This window comes from Dufourea novaeangliae, unplaced genomic scaffold (genome assembly GCF_001272555.1).
Source record: "Dufourea novaeangliae isolate 0120121106 unplaced genomic scaffold, ASM127255v1 scaffold2, whole genome shotgun sequence".
In the NCBI taxonomy this organism is placed as follows: Eukaryota; Metazoa; Arthropoda; class Insecta; order Hymenoptera; family Halictidae; genus Dufourea; species Dufourea novaeangliae.
The window spans coordinates 143,333-162,050 of NW_015373882.1; the positions used below are offsets into that span (position 1 = coordinate 143,333).

Below are 18,718 nucleotides of genomic sequence, written 5' to 3' on the forward strand. Positions count from 1 at the left end.
TATACTCGTGACGGTTGCTAACAAAGAATTAATATTTACATTATGAATCTTGTTAGTACTCACAACACATGGAGAACAGCGTTTTTTTTCTTCTTCAGTACGGTTTTAAGCAACAGAAGATCGGAAAAAATTTAATGGATGTTATTGACCCAATAAAATCGATGACCAGAAAAACGACGTTTTATATTTAGCAACCTAATAAATAAAGAAAAACGTTTTGCCTCGACGTACAATCTCGTCCTAAATAGTACAAAATACTTATTTCTACTGGCACTAATGTAAAAATACTTTGTACGTTGAGTTCTTTTTATTTTTTTGTTGCTAGATTTGTGTGATTTTTTAAAATATCTATTAAAAGTCACTGTCTCTTAACGATGTACAGTCCTTTGCATATTGAATGTCACGATTCCTTTAACATCAAGTTATATTTTAAATTTGGTACATCATGATTAGAAAATTAAACTTGCTTATTCGCGAAATTGTAATAGCCGTAATGTATATTTTGATTCAAAGCAGTGGGATTAATTAGTAGCGTGCCAATTAAGTGTAATCGGTACATGTTTACCAAATACGCAATTCGAATGTATTCCGCCATTATACGACCAGTTCGTTAGCAATAAATGTACTTCCTGTTCACTATAACACCGTTGGCATCGAGTGTCATCGATATATTATTTTCACATAATGGAAGATCAATTTGTATAAGAAGCATAAATGATCAATATACCTGGAAGCATCAAGCAACATGAAAGGCTGACAGGTCATTTGACTTGTAGCTCCATTTTGTTTCCAATCGGTATACATATATTCAATTACTTATTTAAGCGACGATATTTCGTAAAGCCTCGTTCACATTATCCATAGACGATTGAAGCAAATCCCATGCAAATATTACAAATTTAATTAACATGAATTACTGACTACGGATATTAACAATCTTTCTTTTTATTAAAATTTAAGCAATTTTTACATAAAGGTAGAGAACATTTAAAATGATTCCTTCCAACGATTATTGTCGTTGTAAGTTAAAGATAAGAAATAAGATTACACTAGCAAAGATTTATAATGCTTTTATTGTTCCATTGCTTCCTAAAATTTTTGATGGTTGAAGCAAATTTTTCTTCAATTTTATTTTTAGACTCTAATAACAGGGAAAATCCGGATGGGATGCCGGATATTAAATATTCAAGGATATTAAGGGAAATATTGATCAATTTTTTAATCATCAAATAATTGTATTGATATTGCTTTATTATGACGCACTAAATATTACCCAGTAACATTATTAATATCCATTTTATTTGAGGTGAAGCAACTGTCCCGAATTTACCGTAACCTATCTAATAAGACGTAGTAATTAAACATCATCTACTAAAAAGCATTTTTCAATCCTCGTAAGCTGGAATACAGTAGACCGTCGATTTTTGGAAACGCCGATCATCCCAGATACCAATCATGGAAACAAAATCACGAATTTTTTTCAAATGTTAACAAATGTTAGAACAACTTTGATGTTTCGAGTAAATAAATGTTTACAAGCCCGTGGTGGACATTTTGAACATTTAATTTAAAGAACATTTTATTTCTTCACGAATAAACAAAGGACTCAAGCGGGTGTAATTCAATAACGCAATTTCCGAGCGCTTCAAGTAAGTACCTACAAGTCGAAACTTCAAACTGTTATATCTCATCATGGAAATATCTGACAACAAAATGTTTCAGATAAAAATTACTTGTTTTTTTCTGTAGAATGTAAATATGTAACGTTTTATAGGGGGTTCCATTTAAAATTACAAAGGTACCCCCGCCCCTCCCCCTTAAAGGGAAAGGGGGGCCACTTCACATTTATGTACATAGAAAGGCCATTCAGATTCATGCAATTTAAGACCAAGAACTTTAAAATTCATGGCATAGTTTTCCAGATATAGAGCTGTTAAGAGTTATGTGGGCCACCCTGTATATGTCCTTTCGGACTAGCACTAATTCATGTATACTACTTGTTTTTCCTATGTTACAAATGCCTCTAAAGTGGCAAGCAAAATAGACTGTTGCGACCCAATGCAGGTAGGCGATAGTCGCAACGCTCGTCGCGTCTTGGGCCGTCGACACGGTCACCAAACCGTCATAAACAGGGATTCCTGGGAGTCTTTAGACCGTTCCATATATTTCGCCGCGGACTTCCAGAAATTCAAGTGAGAATGCATACACCAAACCCCACTTCTTCTAACTCAGAGTACCACCTCTTGAACCACCTACACCAACAAAAATTTTGCATTTTCCACCAATCAAGAGTCGATCCGTTCCAGCAAGCACCTATACATTCCCTCATTCAGGAGAACACATTCAACCGTCAACACGAACACATCGATCAGTCAGAACACAAGCAGTACACACATGCACATACACCACATTGTTAAGTTTATATTAAAATCTACGTGTGTTACTAAGTTGTGTTAATCATTTAAAACACAAAATAACAAGCTCCACGGTATTAATTTACCAACGAGCAGTGGATAATTCGCGAGCTTATCGCGAGACGCCGCATCATAGACTGATACGTGATATTTATGAATCAATATTTAAGAATTATCCTACTAAATAGACTAAATGTCCACATATTTTACGGCACGTTGTACAAATCATCGAGGTTATAGCTGCCGAAGGAACTATAATTTTACGAATGTTTCAAAATTTGTGGGTTGCCATGGTGTTACCGGGTTCAAAGGAGTTTAGAGTATCTTTCTCGCTTGTGTGTGTCCTCGAACGTTCAAATGTTAGTGCGCGGTACTCGCTTCACCCGTGGAAACCGGAATGCGAAATAATTCTCAGAGAAACCGTGAATGAGCCAGAGTGAAGCTCGTGAAACGATTCGGTCTGAGACCGAACTTTTCGGCGAATAGTTAACATTCTTCTTACCGTCAATATTATTTCACTTTTTCGGAATTGAAGGGTAATCTTAATTATTCACATTCGCGATCTCTTTACAAACAATTCCATTATCTAGCGGGGTATATACACGTTTCACGGGCTGTCGAGCTGAAAAACAGAGGCGGCGCCGCCGTAGTAATGCGCTGAAAATCCTTGTGAGATCTTACTGAGGTAGATAAATGGAAAAAGATCCCAGCTGGATTACCATCGTGGGGAAAACTAAGATTTACGTTATCATTGCGCGAGATATTTACATTTTTTCCGTAGCGCGGATAATATTCAAATTTATGACGTTAAGCTCGATACCACACTTGGCAGTAATAGTCCGACTGTTACCGTATCAATTGAAGAGGATATATTGTTTCGTTTATGCAGTACGTTAATAAAAATGTGGGTCACTTTCAGCGGGTGGGTTCTAGACGCCAAGCAAAGGAGGAATGACGAGATTGTGTTCGTGGTTTCGTTTGCGAGTTATTAATTGTTAAAAATATGGGCAAAATACGCGGGAAGTATGTCTGACACGTTATAAGTACTACTTACAAAGTCGATTCCCAGCTGATATACAGGCACGATCGATGATGTAGTGAAACTAATGAATGAAATGAAATGAATAAAACTAACTCGTGACATAGTTAAAGACCACGCCTCTCGAGTAGAATAACCCTCCGTGTCAAACATATTTCACCGGTATTTCATTCGTATTTTCATCAATTAATAACTCGAAAACAAAGCCTCGAACGCAATTTCGTCATTCTTGATTTTCGTCTTACAAGGGAACATCCCCAGAGTGAAAATATTTTGCCCATGCATACTGGCATGAATTTGTAGAGAATTAAAAACTATTGAAATCATAGTGTTTTGTTTTTGCTAATGAACGGTTTGAAAGGGTGGAACAACCGCTTAAAACATACTTTTTTACGATTACGTATAAACTAAAAATTTGGACATAGTATTATATGGGTGCATAAAAGGAAGTGTGTTATCTGCGGTTTTAAAGAAAATTTGTATATTCTTTTAATTATGAAAATTGTTAATAATTTATTTTTTGGAGTTGCTTACCTGTATGAAAAACAACTTCGGCTTCCCGATCAAAGTGGAGCATTGGTCACCAGTGAAGTGGGCCCAGAGAAAATCGACGCTGTACATGTTATCGGTCGAATACAGTAAACCCGATTCCCCGTGCGACATAGCCACCACGATCAGACAGTCAGCATCCGTGTGGTCTTCCGCAGCGGCTTTAATGAAAGGATTAATTAATTCGGTGCGGCCCGTGATATCGTCCACGGACTGTTTGCCGTAGTAGGTATACTAGAAACAATATTGGGCAAGCTTAAGTTCACCATTCTATTTCCATCTCTATCGATGGAAATCACGTATATTCCGCCGAAGTTACTGTTTCACTATTTACACAGTTTTGGATTTATCACATTCTACTGTCAGATCGTATGATGGGCTCGGTGGAAAAAAGTACATTTATTCCCCAAAAACTAGGCAAGTACAGGAAATGTAAGATCTATTTTTGTCTGGATGTAAAATGGTACAAAAGTTTCCTAATTGAAATACCTATAAATAATGTGTTTTAATGTTTGGAAAGCATATACATATAAGACCCGTATTTATCTGAAGGAAGTATGGAACAAGAGTTTTCTTACACTGGTAATAATGGTAGATTAAGTAGTACATATAGGTAATGTGTTTTAATGTATGGAAGAATACAGATTTTTCAATTAAAGATATATGAGATCCGTATTTAACTGAAGATGTAATAGTACAAGCATCTTCTAATAATAGTACCCACGTATAGGTAATGTATTTTACTGTTTGATAGAATACAGATTTTTCAATTAAAGTTTAACTTTACTCACATTGCTTTTTTTATTAAAGATTTTCTCACTTGTACCAGTTTCTCCTTGAGCCCCTCATAAGAGGTTTCGTAGGTGTTCCGGAGAGAAAATATACATTTTCCCTGGTTACGTATGCTGCTCAACTAATTCTAGTTAACATGTAACGCTGTTGATTATCATCCAATTACATACAGTGGCGATCATAGGATAATTTAAGAAAGGAACATGCTTCCGAACTTTTGGTAAGTCGAGACGATTAGACGATTTGCCGATTGATTCAAAATACTAATAAAAGTGTATGTAGAAGTGACAAAATATACATTTTGTCTATAATAATAATATCATGAGTTTAAATACAATTTCTTGTTACTGTACTTTGTGTGCTTGTTATTATAGTATTTAATTACTTAGATATGTTAAGGACAGTCTTGATAGATTTATTCTGTTCCAATGTTATTATCACAAAGGAAGTCTTAAATAAACTGATTATTTAAATGCAGTGGTTTCTCATGTATCGTTAAGTAGAAAATGTGAGAACAAAATTATTGCCTACGAAACATCATTTTTGCAAAAATTGAAGTCGAAGACTCATCAAGCATTCGTACTTCTAAATACTAATGGGTCAACATGTCTGATTATTATTTACTATTTCTACTTGATAAAAACACTGGTGATACTACGGTATAGTATGTTTTACAGTTGGTGATCGAATGATGAGAACCACACTACAAAAACTATTTTTTATGTGGTTGTGTAGAATTAAATTACAATATCAAGGTTTGTATACTGAATAACTTATAATTAAAAATTGTCTACTAAAAATTCACAATAAAATTCAACTTATCTTATGTAATGATGAAAAATACAAATAAAATCATAAAATTGTCAATTTATGCAAGTGGCTCAAATGAAATGATCATCGCTGTAAATTAATCTTCGTATAGTATTATCTTCTGATCGATTTATATCAAATTACTGTAAAAAAATATATAATACAATAATACAATTAATGTCTCCAACAATTTGCAGAGCGTATTTTCCTGAGAATGAAGCCAAGTGTATACATATGTACAAAATTTGGATCATATATTTTCGACATATTTTTATACTTTTCACTGACCTTTTCGACTTTTCGATTGGACCACAATTGTTTGTGTTGTAATGTAAATTTTAGATTTCTCTCCTAATGCGACCTTACAATAATTAAAGTCATAGCATGAATTTTGTAATTCGTCGGAAGACAACGATTAAATTGGACGAGTTTATTACGTTATAGATTCGTAGCCGTGCCAGCGTCGACGATAAATTTAATGAAAGGATTAATTAATTCAGCGCAGCCCGCAATAATGGTGACCGAGCTGTTTACCGTGATGGGTCATACGCAAGCAAATCAAGAGGTTAACTACGGCACGTACTGTTCGTTTAACCGTTCACCCTTTCCGATTTCGCTGTTGTGTTTCCACGACAAACACCGACGTACTTGAAAATCACTTTTGCAAACAATTCGAAACGATTTTATCGAATTGCTAACAGACCGACTTCCTAAAACCTTTGGATTTGCTCTTTCCGTGTACAGTGAGTCACGAAAGTGTTCGGAAACCTCCAATTTTCATGCTGCTTTTTCATTTTCGTTTCTCTGTGCTAATATACAGAGATTAATGCATCTTTTCTAAGGTCTTAAAAGTCATTGAACTCCAATGGAATTTATTTTAATCATATTAGCAGCAAATGACGGATTGTTCATCGCTGAACTAGAGATTTCAATGTACAGTAGTATGAAAATTTGAATGAATATTAATGGAATTTCGAATTTAATTTTAGTTAAACAAGTATCTAAATAGTTAACACACATGTTTCTGTAGTTCTAATGTCTGTCATCATTATGATAATGTGAAAATTCATGAATCTCCATAGATTATTCATCGTATACCACACGACGTATGGTTACAACCATTTCTTTCGATATGAGAACTAGCTTTAATATTTCTTATAAACATTATTCATGATCCTAATAATATATTTTATGAAATTTATATTATTTTGCAATATATTAGCTTGTATCTTTTTAAAAATTCTTCATTTTTCCCTCGTAGTAGAAAGGAGCCACTGCTTATACAGATGGATAGAAATGTTTTTAATGGCAGTCGTTGCAATGTTAATAAATTATGGTTTGTAATTTTGTTTCTTCAAATATGATTTTTGTTAACTATGTAGTCTACATGTGCTATACGATTATGTGTCGAGAATAAGTTAATAATGAAACTATTGACGGATGCACTTGACGTTTTCTGTCACTGTCCATCAAGGTTATAAAAAAATAAGAAGTGTTACACAGAATAAATTAGAATGCTCTTTCGCATAATACCGTCCTCTTTTTTCAGAGTGGTTGACAGAATAATGAAAAAGGTACTCAAGATATTTTAATTTTAATAAATCGTTTCAGCGATCGAGATTTTAATGTAGTACTTGAAAGTTCAATGCATCGTACGGTGTCTCAAAGTATATCTAAATTCATGACTACAGTATAATAAATGTCTAATAACTACGTATAAAGTTTGTGTATATAAAATTGCAATACATATATAGCACATATATAATGTTATTTGTGGCTATAACACCATACTTTTCATCAAAAGCACGTACAAATGAATATTCCGTAAAACATTGCCCCATTAACTTTCACGTTTCTGCGTTAAGTATTCCCTTTGACTGCACAATGCTAACATAATTGAATTGACAGCTTTTAAGATACATTATGTTTTCATCCAAATATGTTCTTTTATCACAAAACTATCTTTGCAGCACGTTCATAACAGCAATCATTTTAACAAGTTTAAAATTGACGTTTTATGCTCACAAATAAGTGTTTCTACAGGAAAGTAACGTATACTAAATTGCAATAAAGAAGAATTGCGCAAAGCAAAATTCTCAATGGGTAAAAACTTCCCGAACAACTCTCCGCAAAAGTCAACCGTAATTTCACATTCCATTTCCTCCAGCCAGATCGATCTGTGAAACTGTGCACAGTTCAGGCCCAGTACACACTTTGGAACATTGTTTCGCAACGGAGAACCGTAACTGTTTATACAACGCAGCGAAAAGTTTAGAAGCATTTCCTGCTCGGATTTTCGAAAGCAAAGACAGCTTTCGTATGATACTGATCAGCTGTGTGCTATTACCGGTGATACTATACAGGATGTTCCACTAATCGTGGTACAACTAGGAAGAGGGTAATTCTACGTGTAAAAATAAGTCGAAAATACACAATAAAATTTATTTATATAAGACTTCTGTTTCGTGAAAACCGAATTTGTTTATAGTCATCTTGTAATTTAATTAAAATTGCAAGCACTTGCAGTTATAGCCATGGCAATAGTAATTTTATAATGTTCGAGCGGCCGCTTATTTCCCACCCACCTCTAATATTTTACAATATATCCATTTTGTTGTGTATATGTTTAATACTTTCGTGGGATACAATTCGCGATGATTTGTTAAAGATTCCATCTATATTACTATGAATGGTTAATTTTCAATAAAAGACATCTCATTCGAAAGCTTAATTATTACACTATATATCTCCATAGATAATAATTAATCATTTGATTTCAAGAATTGCAAGGGTGCGCATACTTCTGTGTCTCACTATATCTTAAAAACTGTAGTAAACATAAGAATAAGTTGCAATGAACATTTAATGACTTCTTATACTTCTTATAAAATAGTGCAATGAAATTGTTAAAAGTTTAGTGGTTAAATAAATAGTTAAAGAAGCAAATTTTTAATAATTCTGTTGAACAGCTTTACTGAACATAAAATACCATGAAACTTTCATTTTAACAATTCCCTTTATATTCACTATAGTTTTCAAGATATACAGCGAAATAGGAAACCACCAATTAACCTTTAAGGTGCGTTTTTTCCCTGAAGAAGCAAGAAGAAAGAAAAAAAAATTGTCTCATACTTTCATTGGAGTCCTCTAAAAGGTTGCAAAGTTTCAAGAAAATCGGAATTTCCTGGTTACCGAAGTTCCCGTGCAAGTATCTACTAGAACCTAAAAAAGTAAAGCAACTGCACGTTACAGCAACATCTTCGGAAGAAGTACGATCACACGAAGATGCACCTTATCTGGCTACATTTCTCCTAGAAAATTGTCTGCATTCTCGCTTGAAAAACGATCCGTACAAACCTGCCCCAATTTCCGTAATTACCTCGGTACGTTACGTAGGACACGTAACCGGTCAAATGTAGGGGAAAGGTGTCTAAAACGATCCCTTAGAGTAAAATGATTCCTGGCTGCCTTGTGGTTATTAGTGGTACTATATCGCAATGTCGTTCTACAATAGTTTTCCCCGCACGTCACTAGTCGTTGCTCGAAGTGCCATGTGAATTTCTATGTTCTGTGTATTGTCCACAAGAAAAATTGAAAATTACTGTAATTTATCTAAGATAAGGTATTTTTCAATGTTGTGTAACTTTTGTCATAAACGGTTTAATGTAACAGCTACTTCTTGCGCGGATTGAACCACAATTCAATAATACGTTAATTAATGTTTCGTTACCGCATGTATTAAATTGATATTATATTGAATCATTGAATGTGAGTTGGGTGTTTGGGGTTATATGATGAGGTTACATTTTACCCATATGCTATATTATTGTTTTTTTCTCTTAGTTATAATAATGCCCCGTCAGTATAAAAGGAAAACAACGCGTCAAAGCTGTTTTATTCAAATAAAATGTAATAAATGGAATGCTTTTTATTGTTCGTCGTATTTACTATCAACAGGTATAAAATGATCCCCAGGGATCATTTATACACACACATTATAAAATGATCCTTAAGTATGCCTTCAAAGAAATGTGAATAAAAATTATAATTGATCAGGTAGCTAAATTTTATTTAAACCAATGAGAAGATAGATAGACTAACGTACAAAAACTACTTTACTTTTATTTAAATAAAGAGCATTTGTATTTTTTATATAAATTACGCCTTTAAGGGATCGTTTTAGACACCTTTCCCCTACTTACTCGAAACTTAAGATAAATTCAACCGGAACCCTGCTTCCGAATGGAGGATTAACATTCAATTATTAGATACATAAACACGCTCATTCTGACAGCGACGAAAGTTTCCTCGATGCTGACTGTGGACTAGTTTGGAAGTTACGGCTACTTCAATCAAATAAATCAGCTCCGGCCGAATTAATCGCGAAACAGGGAGGACAGCCTAAGAACACGGACAGTCAAGGGAAGGGGGGGCGAAATGGTCTTCAGGTAGACAAAAGGACAGGTAGACGTATCGAACACGGTGCACCTGTAGTAATTGCTGCTCAACGAAGGTGAACACGCTACTCCGCTTCCGGTCTCGAATAAACCGATATACCCTAGCTCTCTTACTAACAATATCTGGTAGGAACATCCTCTTCCACTCGAGGGAAGGCGGAATGCACCTTCGGTTGATCGATATACACCGACTGCACTACAAATTCGCAAGTTTATTACCGCAGACGGTTGATGGTTCCAAGGCAAATGTAAATCTAGTATACCGCTGAAGATATGAACTACTACCGGTGGGGCTTCCCTCACATACCTAGCTAGGTTACCATCACTGGTACACTACTCCGTACACTCGTTCCGTAGGCTTGACGTTAAAAGCAGCCGCTGAAATGCACCCCCTTGCCACGAGCAAACGAGACTCTCTCCTCCTCGTGGCATTCGGTGACCCGAGTTGCATCGAGAATCGTGGACTATAGGGGTATATAACTATGTATGTGTAGATAGGGACAGCGGTATAATGTTGGGTGTACACCGTCGAATGAAGTAATTGTCCATCCAAGTCCTGTCTCTTAGAAGACCCTATAACACAACTTCGGTCGATCTACGCCAAAACGGTGTGTGGTACGGATCGCAGCAACGAGGAAAATCGTGGACAGTTTACTGTTGTGACGGTTATACAGTGTGGCCTGGATGGGTAGTACAACCGGAGAGATCCTTTTTATATACAAAAATAAGTTGAAAATATAGAATAATGTTTTTTCGTGTAATACTTCCGTTTTCGAGATAGTCCAGTTTAAAAATACTTCTGTGTATAGAACCGTGACAATAACACTGGTCAACATGATTTTTGTCGCAAAAAACATTTACAGTGCACTCAATCACTGCAATCAAACTTTTTTCGTCACCCATAATTTTTGTGTCACAATGTTTTGTATTACTTAATTGTAACTAAATTATAGAGATGAGAATATTATTTTATAGAACTATTGAACTCTTGCACAGATATAGGGTGTAACATGGCTTTGAAAATCCGCTTCCAGCACTCTCATTTGAATTTTTCCCGGAAAATCTGGGTGCCTTGAGCGATGAACATGGTGAATGATTTCATCAGGACATTTCGTGTATGGAAACGCGATATCGGGGGAAATCGAGTCATATCCGATAGACCAACGGAATATTCATAAAGAAAAATATTCTAGATAATCAACATGTAACACATTTTAGGTTATATGTATTCTACAGCTTCCGAATGTTTAGGATTTTGTTAGAACTCTGTGTTACACAAAAACCACAGATGAAGACGAAGCAACAAACGTATATATGTATTCAGCATGGAAAATACTATTAAAGTCGCATATTAAAACTTGTGTAACGAAAAAAAAAGTAAAATTTTGTAGACCAGTGTAATTGGGCCAGAACATGCGGTAGAACTATACAGGAGGTTATTCTACGTAGAAAAATACAGTAATGTCGCGATGAGTGCGACGCACTCGGGTCCGCTTCGGAGCCTTCATGGCAAGGCGGAAAGGTTTTCAGCCCCTCACAAATTTATTTTTGACTCGAAGCCGAGCCTGTATTTATCTTTTGTTTATTCTGTTTTGATTGTGTCCAGGGGTAACCCCCCCCCCCCAACCAGTGGTGGAAATAAAGCCGTTGCTCGTGTCGCATTCAGCGAGGGATTACTGTACGTCGGAAATGCAGATTAAAACGTTTTAGTACGATGCTTCATTCTCGAGTTAATCGAATTTGAAGACATTTATGTACATGTACAGGGTGGGGCAATAACTATGTCCACTTGGAATATTGCCGTTATTTCTAATAATATGACAAAATGTTATGTTGCAAAACTTACACGGTATAGAGTGTGACACAAACATTTTCTGCGTGGGTGAAGGCATAGAGGAGATTTCAAGGTGATCTCTACTTCTTATAATGGAATGCTATGTTTTTTTTATCGCAACGTGATAGCCAATGTTGAGACGACTTCAGCGAGCCATCATTGAAGGTCATGCAAGATCAAATGCATGGTAACAATAAGTAGAAACGGAATGTACTGAACAGACAGGTTAAACAAGACCTAATCAATTGTACGCGTGTCCAGCAGATTTTCAGATTTGATTATCTCGAAAACGAAGCTTTTGAAATCTGTGCTCCGGTCTGTCCTTCTTACTACCTAGATACTTTCTGAGAGTTTTTCCGTGCTTTCGGTGTTCTCTCCAACATAATTTATTTTTCTTTTTTCCTGTGTCTATCTTTTCCATTTTTACGCTCACGCGAACCGGCGAATAAGGTCATTCTGTCAACCAGTCTTGCTCGATTCAGTTAACGCCACGTTATTTTGTCACGCGCTCGATTCTATTTGTTATTTTGTTGTTTTTTCTTCAAATAAATTACGTGTTGATACTTGAGTGTCGTTCAGTAATATCTAATATTCACGTCACTGTCATTTGAATTTAGAAGTTGGTTGAGGTATTCAAATGTAGTTTATGTAACCTTTCATTCCAAACACATAAATATAAATAAAGGAATAGACGAAGTATTGAATATACAGTAGAACGCCCATTATTTAAATTCGTTGCGATAATCGATTTTTTGTATAATTGGCGCAGAAGAGTCATAGTTTCATGTATGTCATAAAACGATTGGAAATAAAACAATTTTGAAGGATGGATATTCATTGCACCGAAGATTGCATAAAAACGCAGAAAATGGAATACCGCGTATATCGCAAATAAAATCCACCATGAAATAGTAACACAAAGACACTCTGATGCATTATTTGTCACAGGCCAATTATAATTCGACAAAAACGATTGATTCTGTCCTAAAAATTATTGAACTATATAATAGGTATTATTGTAATACCAACTCAACGACGGAATAATTAGTCGTTTCTATACAAATAATGAACGGATTTTTATATGCTTCTGAATAAACAATTTCGGGAAGTCTTACTTCCTTTGCTAGCCAAATTTTTGTTACAAACATAAGGTCTCATTTTCTGACAAACTAATATCAACTTAAAACTCAAAATGATGTTCAAAGTTCTTTTGCCCTCTGATTTTTTGTTAGCAGAGAAATATTAGATATATCATATTGCCCCACTTTCTCCTACCTGTTCTGTTCTGGGAAGTTAATTACGTGGTCTTATTTTGAAAAACTTTTCATCGATATCTTTTTCATGCTATAAAGGTAATTATCTCCAGCGTTCATTCCATCTTTTTTTCTGTCGCGTTATTGCTGTATTTATTAGCTCTATTGTCGAGCACGGATCAAAATCTTCAGTTCATTTTAATTTAGCTACTTCCTTAGTAAAGGTACTAATCTGCGCCTGCTGCTTCTATTTCTGTATAATATTGTGAGATGGTAGATTCGATTTTCCGCAATTAGTCAAATATCGAGAAGGTGAACACCGTTTTCTTTTATTTAGTCACCGTCGACTTTTTACAAAATCGATCACAACGATTGATTCGCAAGCGTAATGAAAAAGGAATTACCAAAATTTCGACGACCGTTCGGATCTGCGAGCAACAATCGTACGATATCCGGGTGCTCGAAAATGAATTACTTCCCTTTGAATGTTCTCATTGTTCTTTGTAGACCCTGAATCGGAAATCATCGCGGAAAACGCAGGTATCGTTGACTGGTTGCGACCGATGCTTCGCATTTAGTCGTTTGGAAACTGGCTTTAACGCGTGGCGAGTATTCGATCCGATTCGTAAACCGCGAATAGTTGCAGGAAGTGCGTTAAAAATGAAAGGGCAGATCAGAGGACAATGAATAATGGGGAACAGCCAAATTTTAGAGTATTTTGCGACGATAGACAATCATCCGCCAGGCAATCCATTCATTGGTTGTATTTCCATTATATACTAAATATGCGTTTCTGCTTCAGATAATTAATTTTTTGACAATAAATCAATGAGATAACTAATGGAATAAATTCGAGGGATATCTTTGCACTTGAAGCTTCTACGTTCGTTGAATTGTTTTTCTCTACTGATCATGTTACAGTACATAAAAAGAAATTGTAGTAGGGAATGTATTCTGTATTAAATTAGAAATATAATTTAATTTAACTGACTGCACTGATTATATTTTAATATTTAGAAATCAGAACTAGACGTTACTATTAGATAGAAGATATATTATTCAAAAGATATCAATTTATCACACCTATAATATCTGTTTCGTCTCTTACTTGGTTGACGGAATAAGACCGCCAATGATAGTAATTTTCTAATTATTTTGAGCAACGTTTAATAAGACAAATGAGTAATGATTAAGAATACGCTATAAATAATTCCAATAATATAATATAATAATTATAAGTCGTTGATATGAAATGTAATATAAGTTTCATCCTGTAGGCATTACATGGTATAAATGAAGAAGTACTTGCCTTTATGGTATTTTTAAGGATATTCGTTCATTTTCTCCTGTTTCATAATGCTTTTATAGAATGTCAATTTTATTTGCACTACTGCAATTATTGACAAATGTGTTTAAATCAATTTATGAATCTCGTTTTGCCGAACATTATGGATAAACATTGTTTATTCGTTAGTGTTTGTTGTACAGGGTGGGCTCGGACGTGTGATACAATCGGCCGAATGGTGATTCAACATGCAAAAATAAGTTTAAAAAAAAGAACAATATTTTTCATTTGAGTAGAAACAAATATTATTTCTATTGAGCAGACAAAGTTAGAAAATCGGGTTTGAAAAATCATCTCAATCACGTGCATTTGTTCTGCCAATAAGTAGAAACGGTCTGCAATGAACAGACGTATTGGCCACGTTCTATTCTAGTGCCCATTTATCCAATAAATCTTCAAATTCGATTATTTTGAAAACGAAGCATCATCGGAAAAATTTTATTCTCTTTTTCAACTTATTTTTACATGTAGAATCACCCCCTGTCCGGCCACACCCTGTACAGTCTCTTATTTTTCCTGAGTATTATTGCTAAACATTTCATAAACTTTATGGTATATTGTATTAACATGGCTCTTACATTTCTCGTGTACTTCTCCGTACATAATTTATGTTCTTGGAAACCTACTATTTTATATTAACAATCCATTCGTCTTTCATCTCCTCCTTGTAAAATAGATCTACAAAAAGTCGTTGCAAATATTCGAAAAAGTTTCTTTAGCAGAGTATTACAGCCACTTTGTAGTAGTAAGAAACTACGTTCGCGGAAACGTTCTGGGAATTCGCTTTTCTCCGATTTTTCCGCCCCTATCTGCCAAGCAAACTTTCCCAGTACCTGGACACTGAAAATTATGCCTTGAACACCGGTAGTTGTGGAGGAGATATCTAGCTAAATCCGTGGAAAAGAAGCGAAACTGTGATCGTTACATTTTACCCGTGCTCTCGCAGTTCGATACTGCTTTCAAAGTAAACAAACGCCCCAGTGTCTCCTCGTTTTAGAGTTATTGTTTCGGAATTTAAGAGAAAATATAACAGTTTTCTGTCTTGTATAAATACTTGTACAAATATGATGTTTTCGATGTATCATGTGTTTAAAGACAAAACATTGGCGTGTTATTTAAAATTGTGTCAATAATTCGCCATTAAATTAAAGGAGATTCTACGAAAGTTATAACTAAAAGGAAATTCGTTTCAGCAGTTACAGTATTCATTATATAAGGCTGACGTAAAATAGTTATACAATTACTGCGAAAATGTTTTTTTTATAAACGGTTGATCACACTCATCCTTAACTCTCCGTAGGCAATGTGGATGTTTTTTCACGACCCAAGCAAAATTTCATTTTTCCTGGAATTTCCACCAAATTGTTATTTTTATTAAAGAAAGTTTTAAGAAACTACAAGTTCCGTCGTCCATTAATTTTTATTTCTAAAAATCGCTTAAAAATGACGCCTCCGAGTGAGAATACCCCATTAATGACCTCTCTGCACCGTACACGAGGTTTCGATTTTGCCACGACCGATAACAAAATCTTCATATCCAACACCAAATAACCTAGACAAACTGGCTGTTATCACGTCTGTTGGCGCGGTGCCAATATCGGCAAGCCCTTAACGCGTGCCGAGCCATGACACAAGCAGTCGGTCGTGAAGTGAATTATTAAATCGCGTCGTGTACCTCGTTTGGCGCGTGATCACACAGCAAGAATGATTTCCACCACAAACGGGATTCGGTCACGCGTACCGCGAGTCACTGAAACCGAATATTCATTCATGAATCGATAAAAATACGTGCTGTTCTGTTTTAAAGTGGTATATATTCACTTTTCTTTATCCCAAAATATTTGATGTTTTGCATTTTGCTGTATTTAAAAATATTGTTAAACGATAGTAACTTTGTTTTATGCTTGTAAGATTCCAGACATGTTGAATTGTATTATCGGACCTTTGTATAAATATTCTTCGAGTAAAACAGTGTTTTTGTTAACCGTAAATAGACTTGTACCACTTTCAAAAGTAATAAATCAACAACAACGTTACAGATGCGAAATTTAAATATAATAATTATAATAAAAACCATAAAGGTATATTATTGAATGTAAAAATATGTTTATTTGATATACATTTTTCAGAACTTTATTAAAATAATTTTAATAAAAGGACAGTCTAAAAAAATGAAAGTGCAATCATATATCATATATTTTATTAATTTTTCTTCTTAAAATATGTTACATAAATTTAAAATAATTTATATATGTTAATATATTGATAAATACTTATACCAGTGTCAAAAGGAACATTTATACAATTTCATTTAACAGAAACAAGAATTCATAAGTATACCGTATTGTACTGACTTTGTTATTACAAATATAAAAGGAAGGCACCCATCTTTAGTTGATACCAGATTTAATTCATTTTTTTTTAAACTGAACTTGTACAACTTTAAACAGAACGGCTCATACATTGGTGTATTTTTCAATATTACAGACAGAAAACTGAGTTGGAAAAATTATAGGGGGTTTAGATATTTTAAAATTAGAACAGTGTATTCGTAATAAGCCTATTCAACTATTAAATTATTAATAGTTTATTATTAATTATTGTTACGTTAATATTATTTCGCACAGATTAAGAAAGTTTTGTACCACTATATGTACACTTATGTGATTCTCATATGGATTTTCTGTACTTTCTGATATTAAGTAACTTATTCTGAATTTCCCACGGGAAGAGTTGGGTCGCCAGGTGGATTATTCTAGGAATCTAACTTTACTATATATGATGTTAATTTGCAAAGTCATGAATAACTGTGCAACACTATTTAAAAATTTAGTCAATATAACATGATCTAATAGGTGTGCTGTTAATTACCAAGCAAATAAAGAATATGTATCTAAAATTAACAAATGATTGATAGAGGTGGTTATGAAATAATTTGAAAGGATTCTGTCGAGAAATATTTTTTAAATTCACTGTTAAACTGCCATGAATCGCTCAAATGGATTTTTCCGAATGAATTGAAAAATGTTAATTAAACATACCCGCATAGGTATTTAAGATCATTCATGACAGTGAATATTGATTTCATTTTTTTTATACTGTGTAAAATTAATGAGAATTTGTTTATTTCATAAGTTAAGTGATTTTGTGTCACTAATTTGTTCTTGTTTTGTATTTAGTAGCATAAGAAAATAATGACTTGTGGACATATATGCAAAGTATTAGTGATTAGACTGCGGATTTTTATGCAAGTACAGGTATCTATAGACAAATTTTGCAGGTGTTTTGTCAGTCTTCAAATAGCATAGAAGCCGCATTAAACATCATAATATATATTATGGTGATGACATACATATATACTACAGATACATGAACTTTAGTGAGTTTAGTTACGAATAATGAAGTACTTAGAAATTCATATATTATGCAATAGTACACACATACTGTAAACGGTAAAATTCACCTATAGCTTTCTTTTATGAATCTACCAACGATTTTATACATTCATGAATATACGATTGTTTAAAATACAGTGTTCTTAAGGGTTCGAGAAAGTTTAATTAATCTTGCATTTTATTTGAAAGCAAACAATATCCTTGCTAGAATAACCAAATTTCTCTTTAATGCTAGTTTCTAAAAGTTGGCACTTTGGTAATCAATATCGTATTAAAAATATTCCAACGAATTCGTCAATCACTATTGTACCGAAGTAATGTTTCTGTATTTAGAAAACTGGACTCTTCCAACGGAAATTGTCGTTACATGCTACTAAAACCATTGTTACAAACTTACCGAATATTTTTATAAACAGGTAGTAGGCAGGACAGAAGTTATAGTATTATAGGAGCATATTTTTTGAAATTTTGAAATTTGTATCCTAGGGGTTAAATTTGCAAGATAAAAATATTTCTAATATTTTTGCATTACAAAAATAAGTTTACATACAAAACAAACAATTCATTAGAAAGAACAATCTTTTACAATCAAAACCAAAGAAGAATCAAGTTCTTATCTTTAATAGTTACTGGGATAAAAATTCGTTTGTGATCGTAGATTTCGTAAAAATCGGTGAAAATTACCAATTTTCCAACCAGCAAAATGATGACTTAAACTGCCCTTACTTTTACATAAAGTTTAACATATTCCAATTTGACCAAAATCCCAGACATCGTGTACAAATGTGATCCGTTTGGAGTGGAATGACCCATTTATAAGATTTCGGAGT

The 18,718-nt window shown here is 34.1% G+C and overlaps 1 protein-coding gene across 1 annotated transcript in view; it reads right to left on the reverse strand.

Annotated features, from left to right (window-relative positions):
* LOC107187599 (caspase-1-like) overlaps window positions 1-18,718 on the reverse strand; it is a gene marked incomplete at its 5' end in the record, with an annotated part of 80,094 nt that overhangs the window by 42,432 nt on the left and 18,944 nt on the right. Inside the window, one exon of the mRNA XM_015575766.1 lies at window positions 3,988-4,163. Coding sequence (XP_015431252.1) covers window positions 3,988-4,163 — 176 coding nt within the window. The remainder of the gene's footprint in view (window positions 1-3,987; window positions 4,164-18,718) is intronic.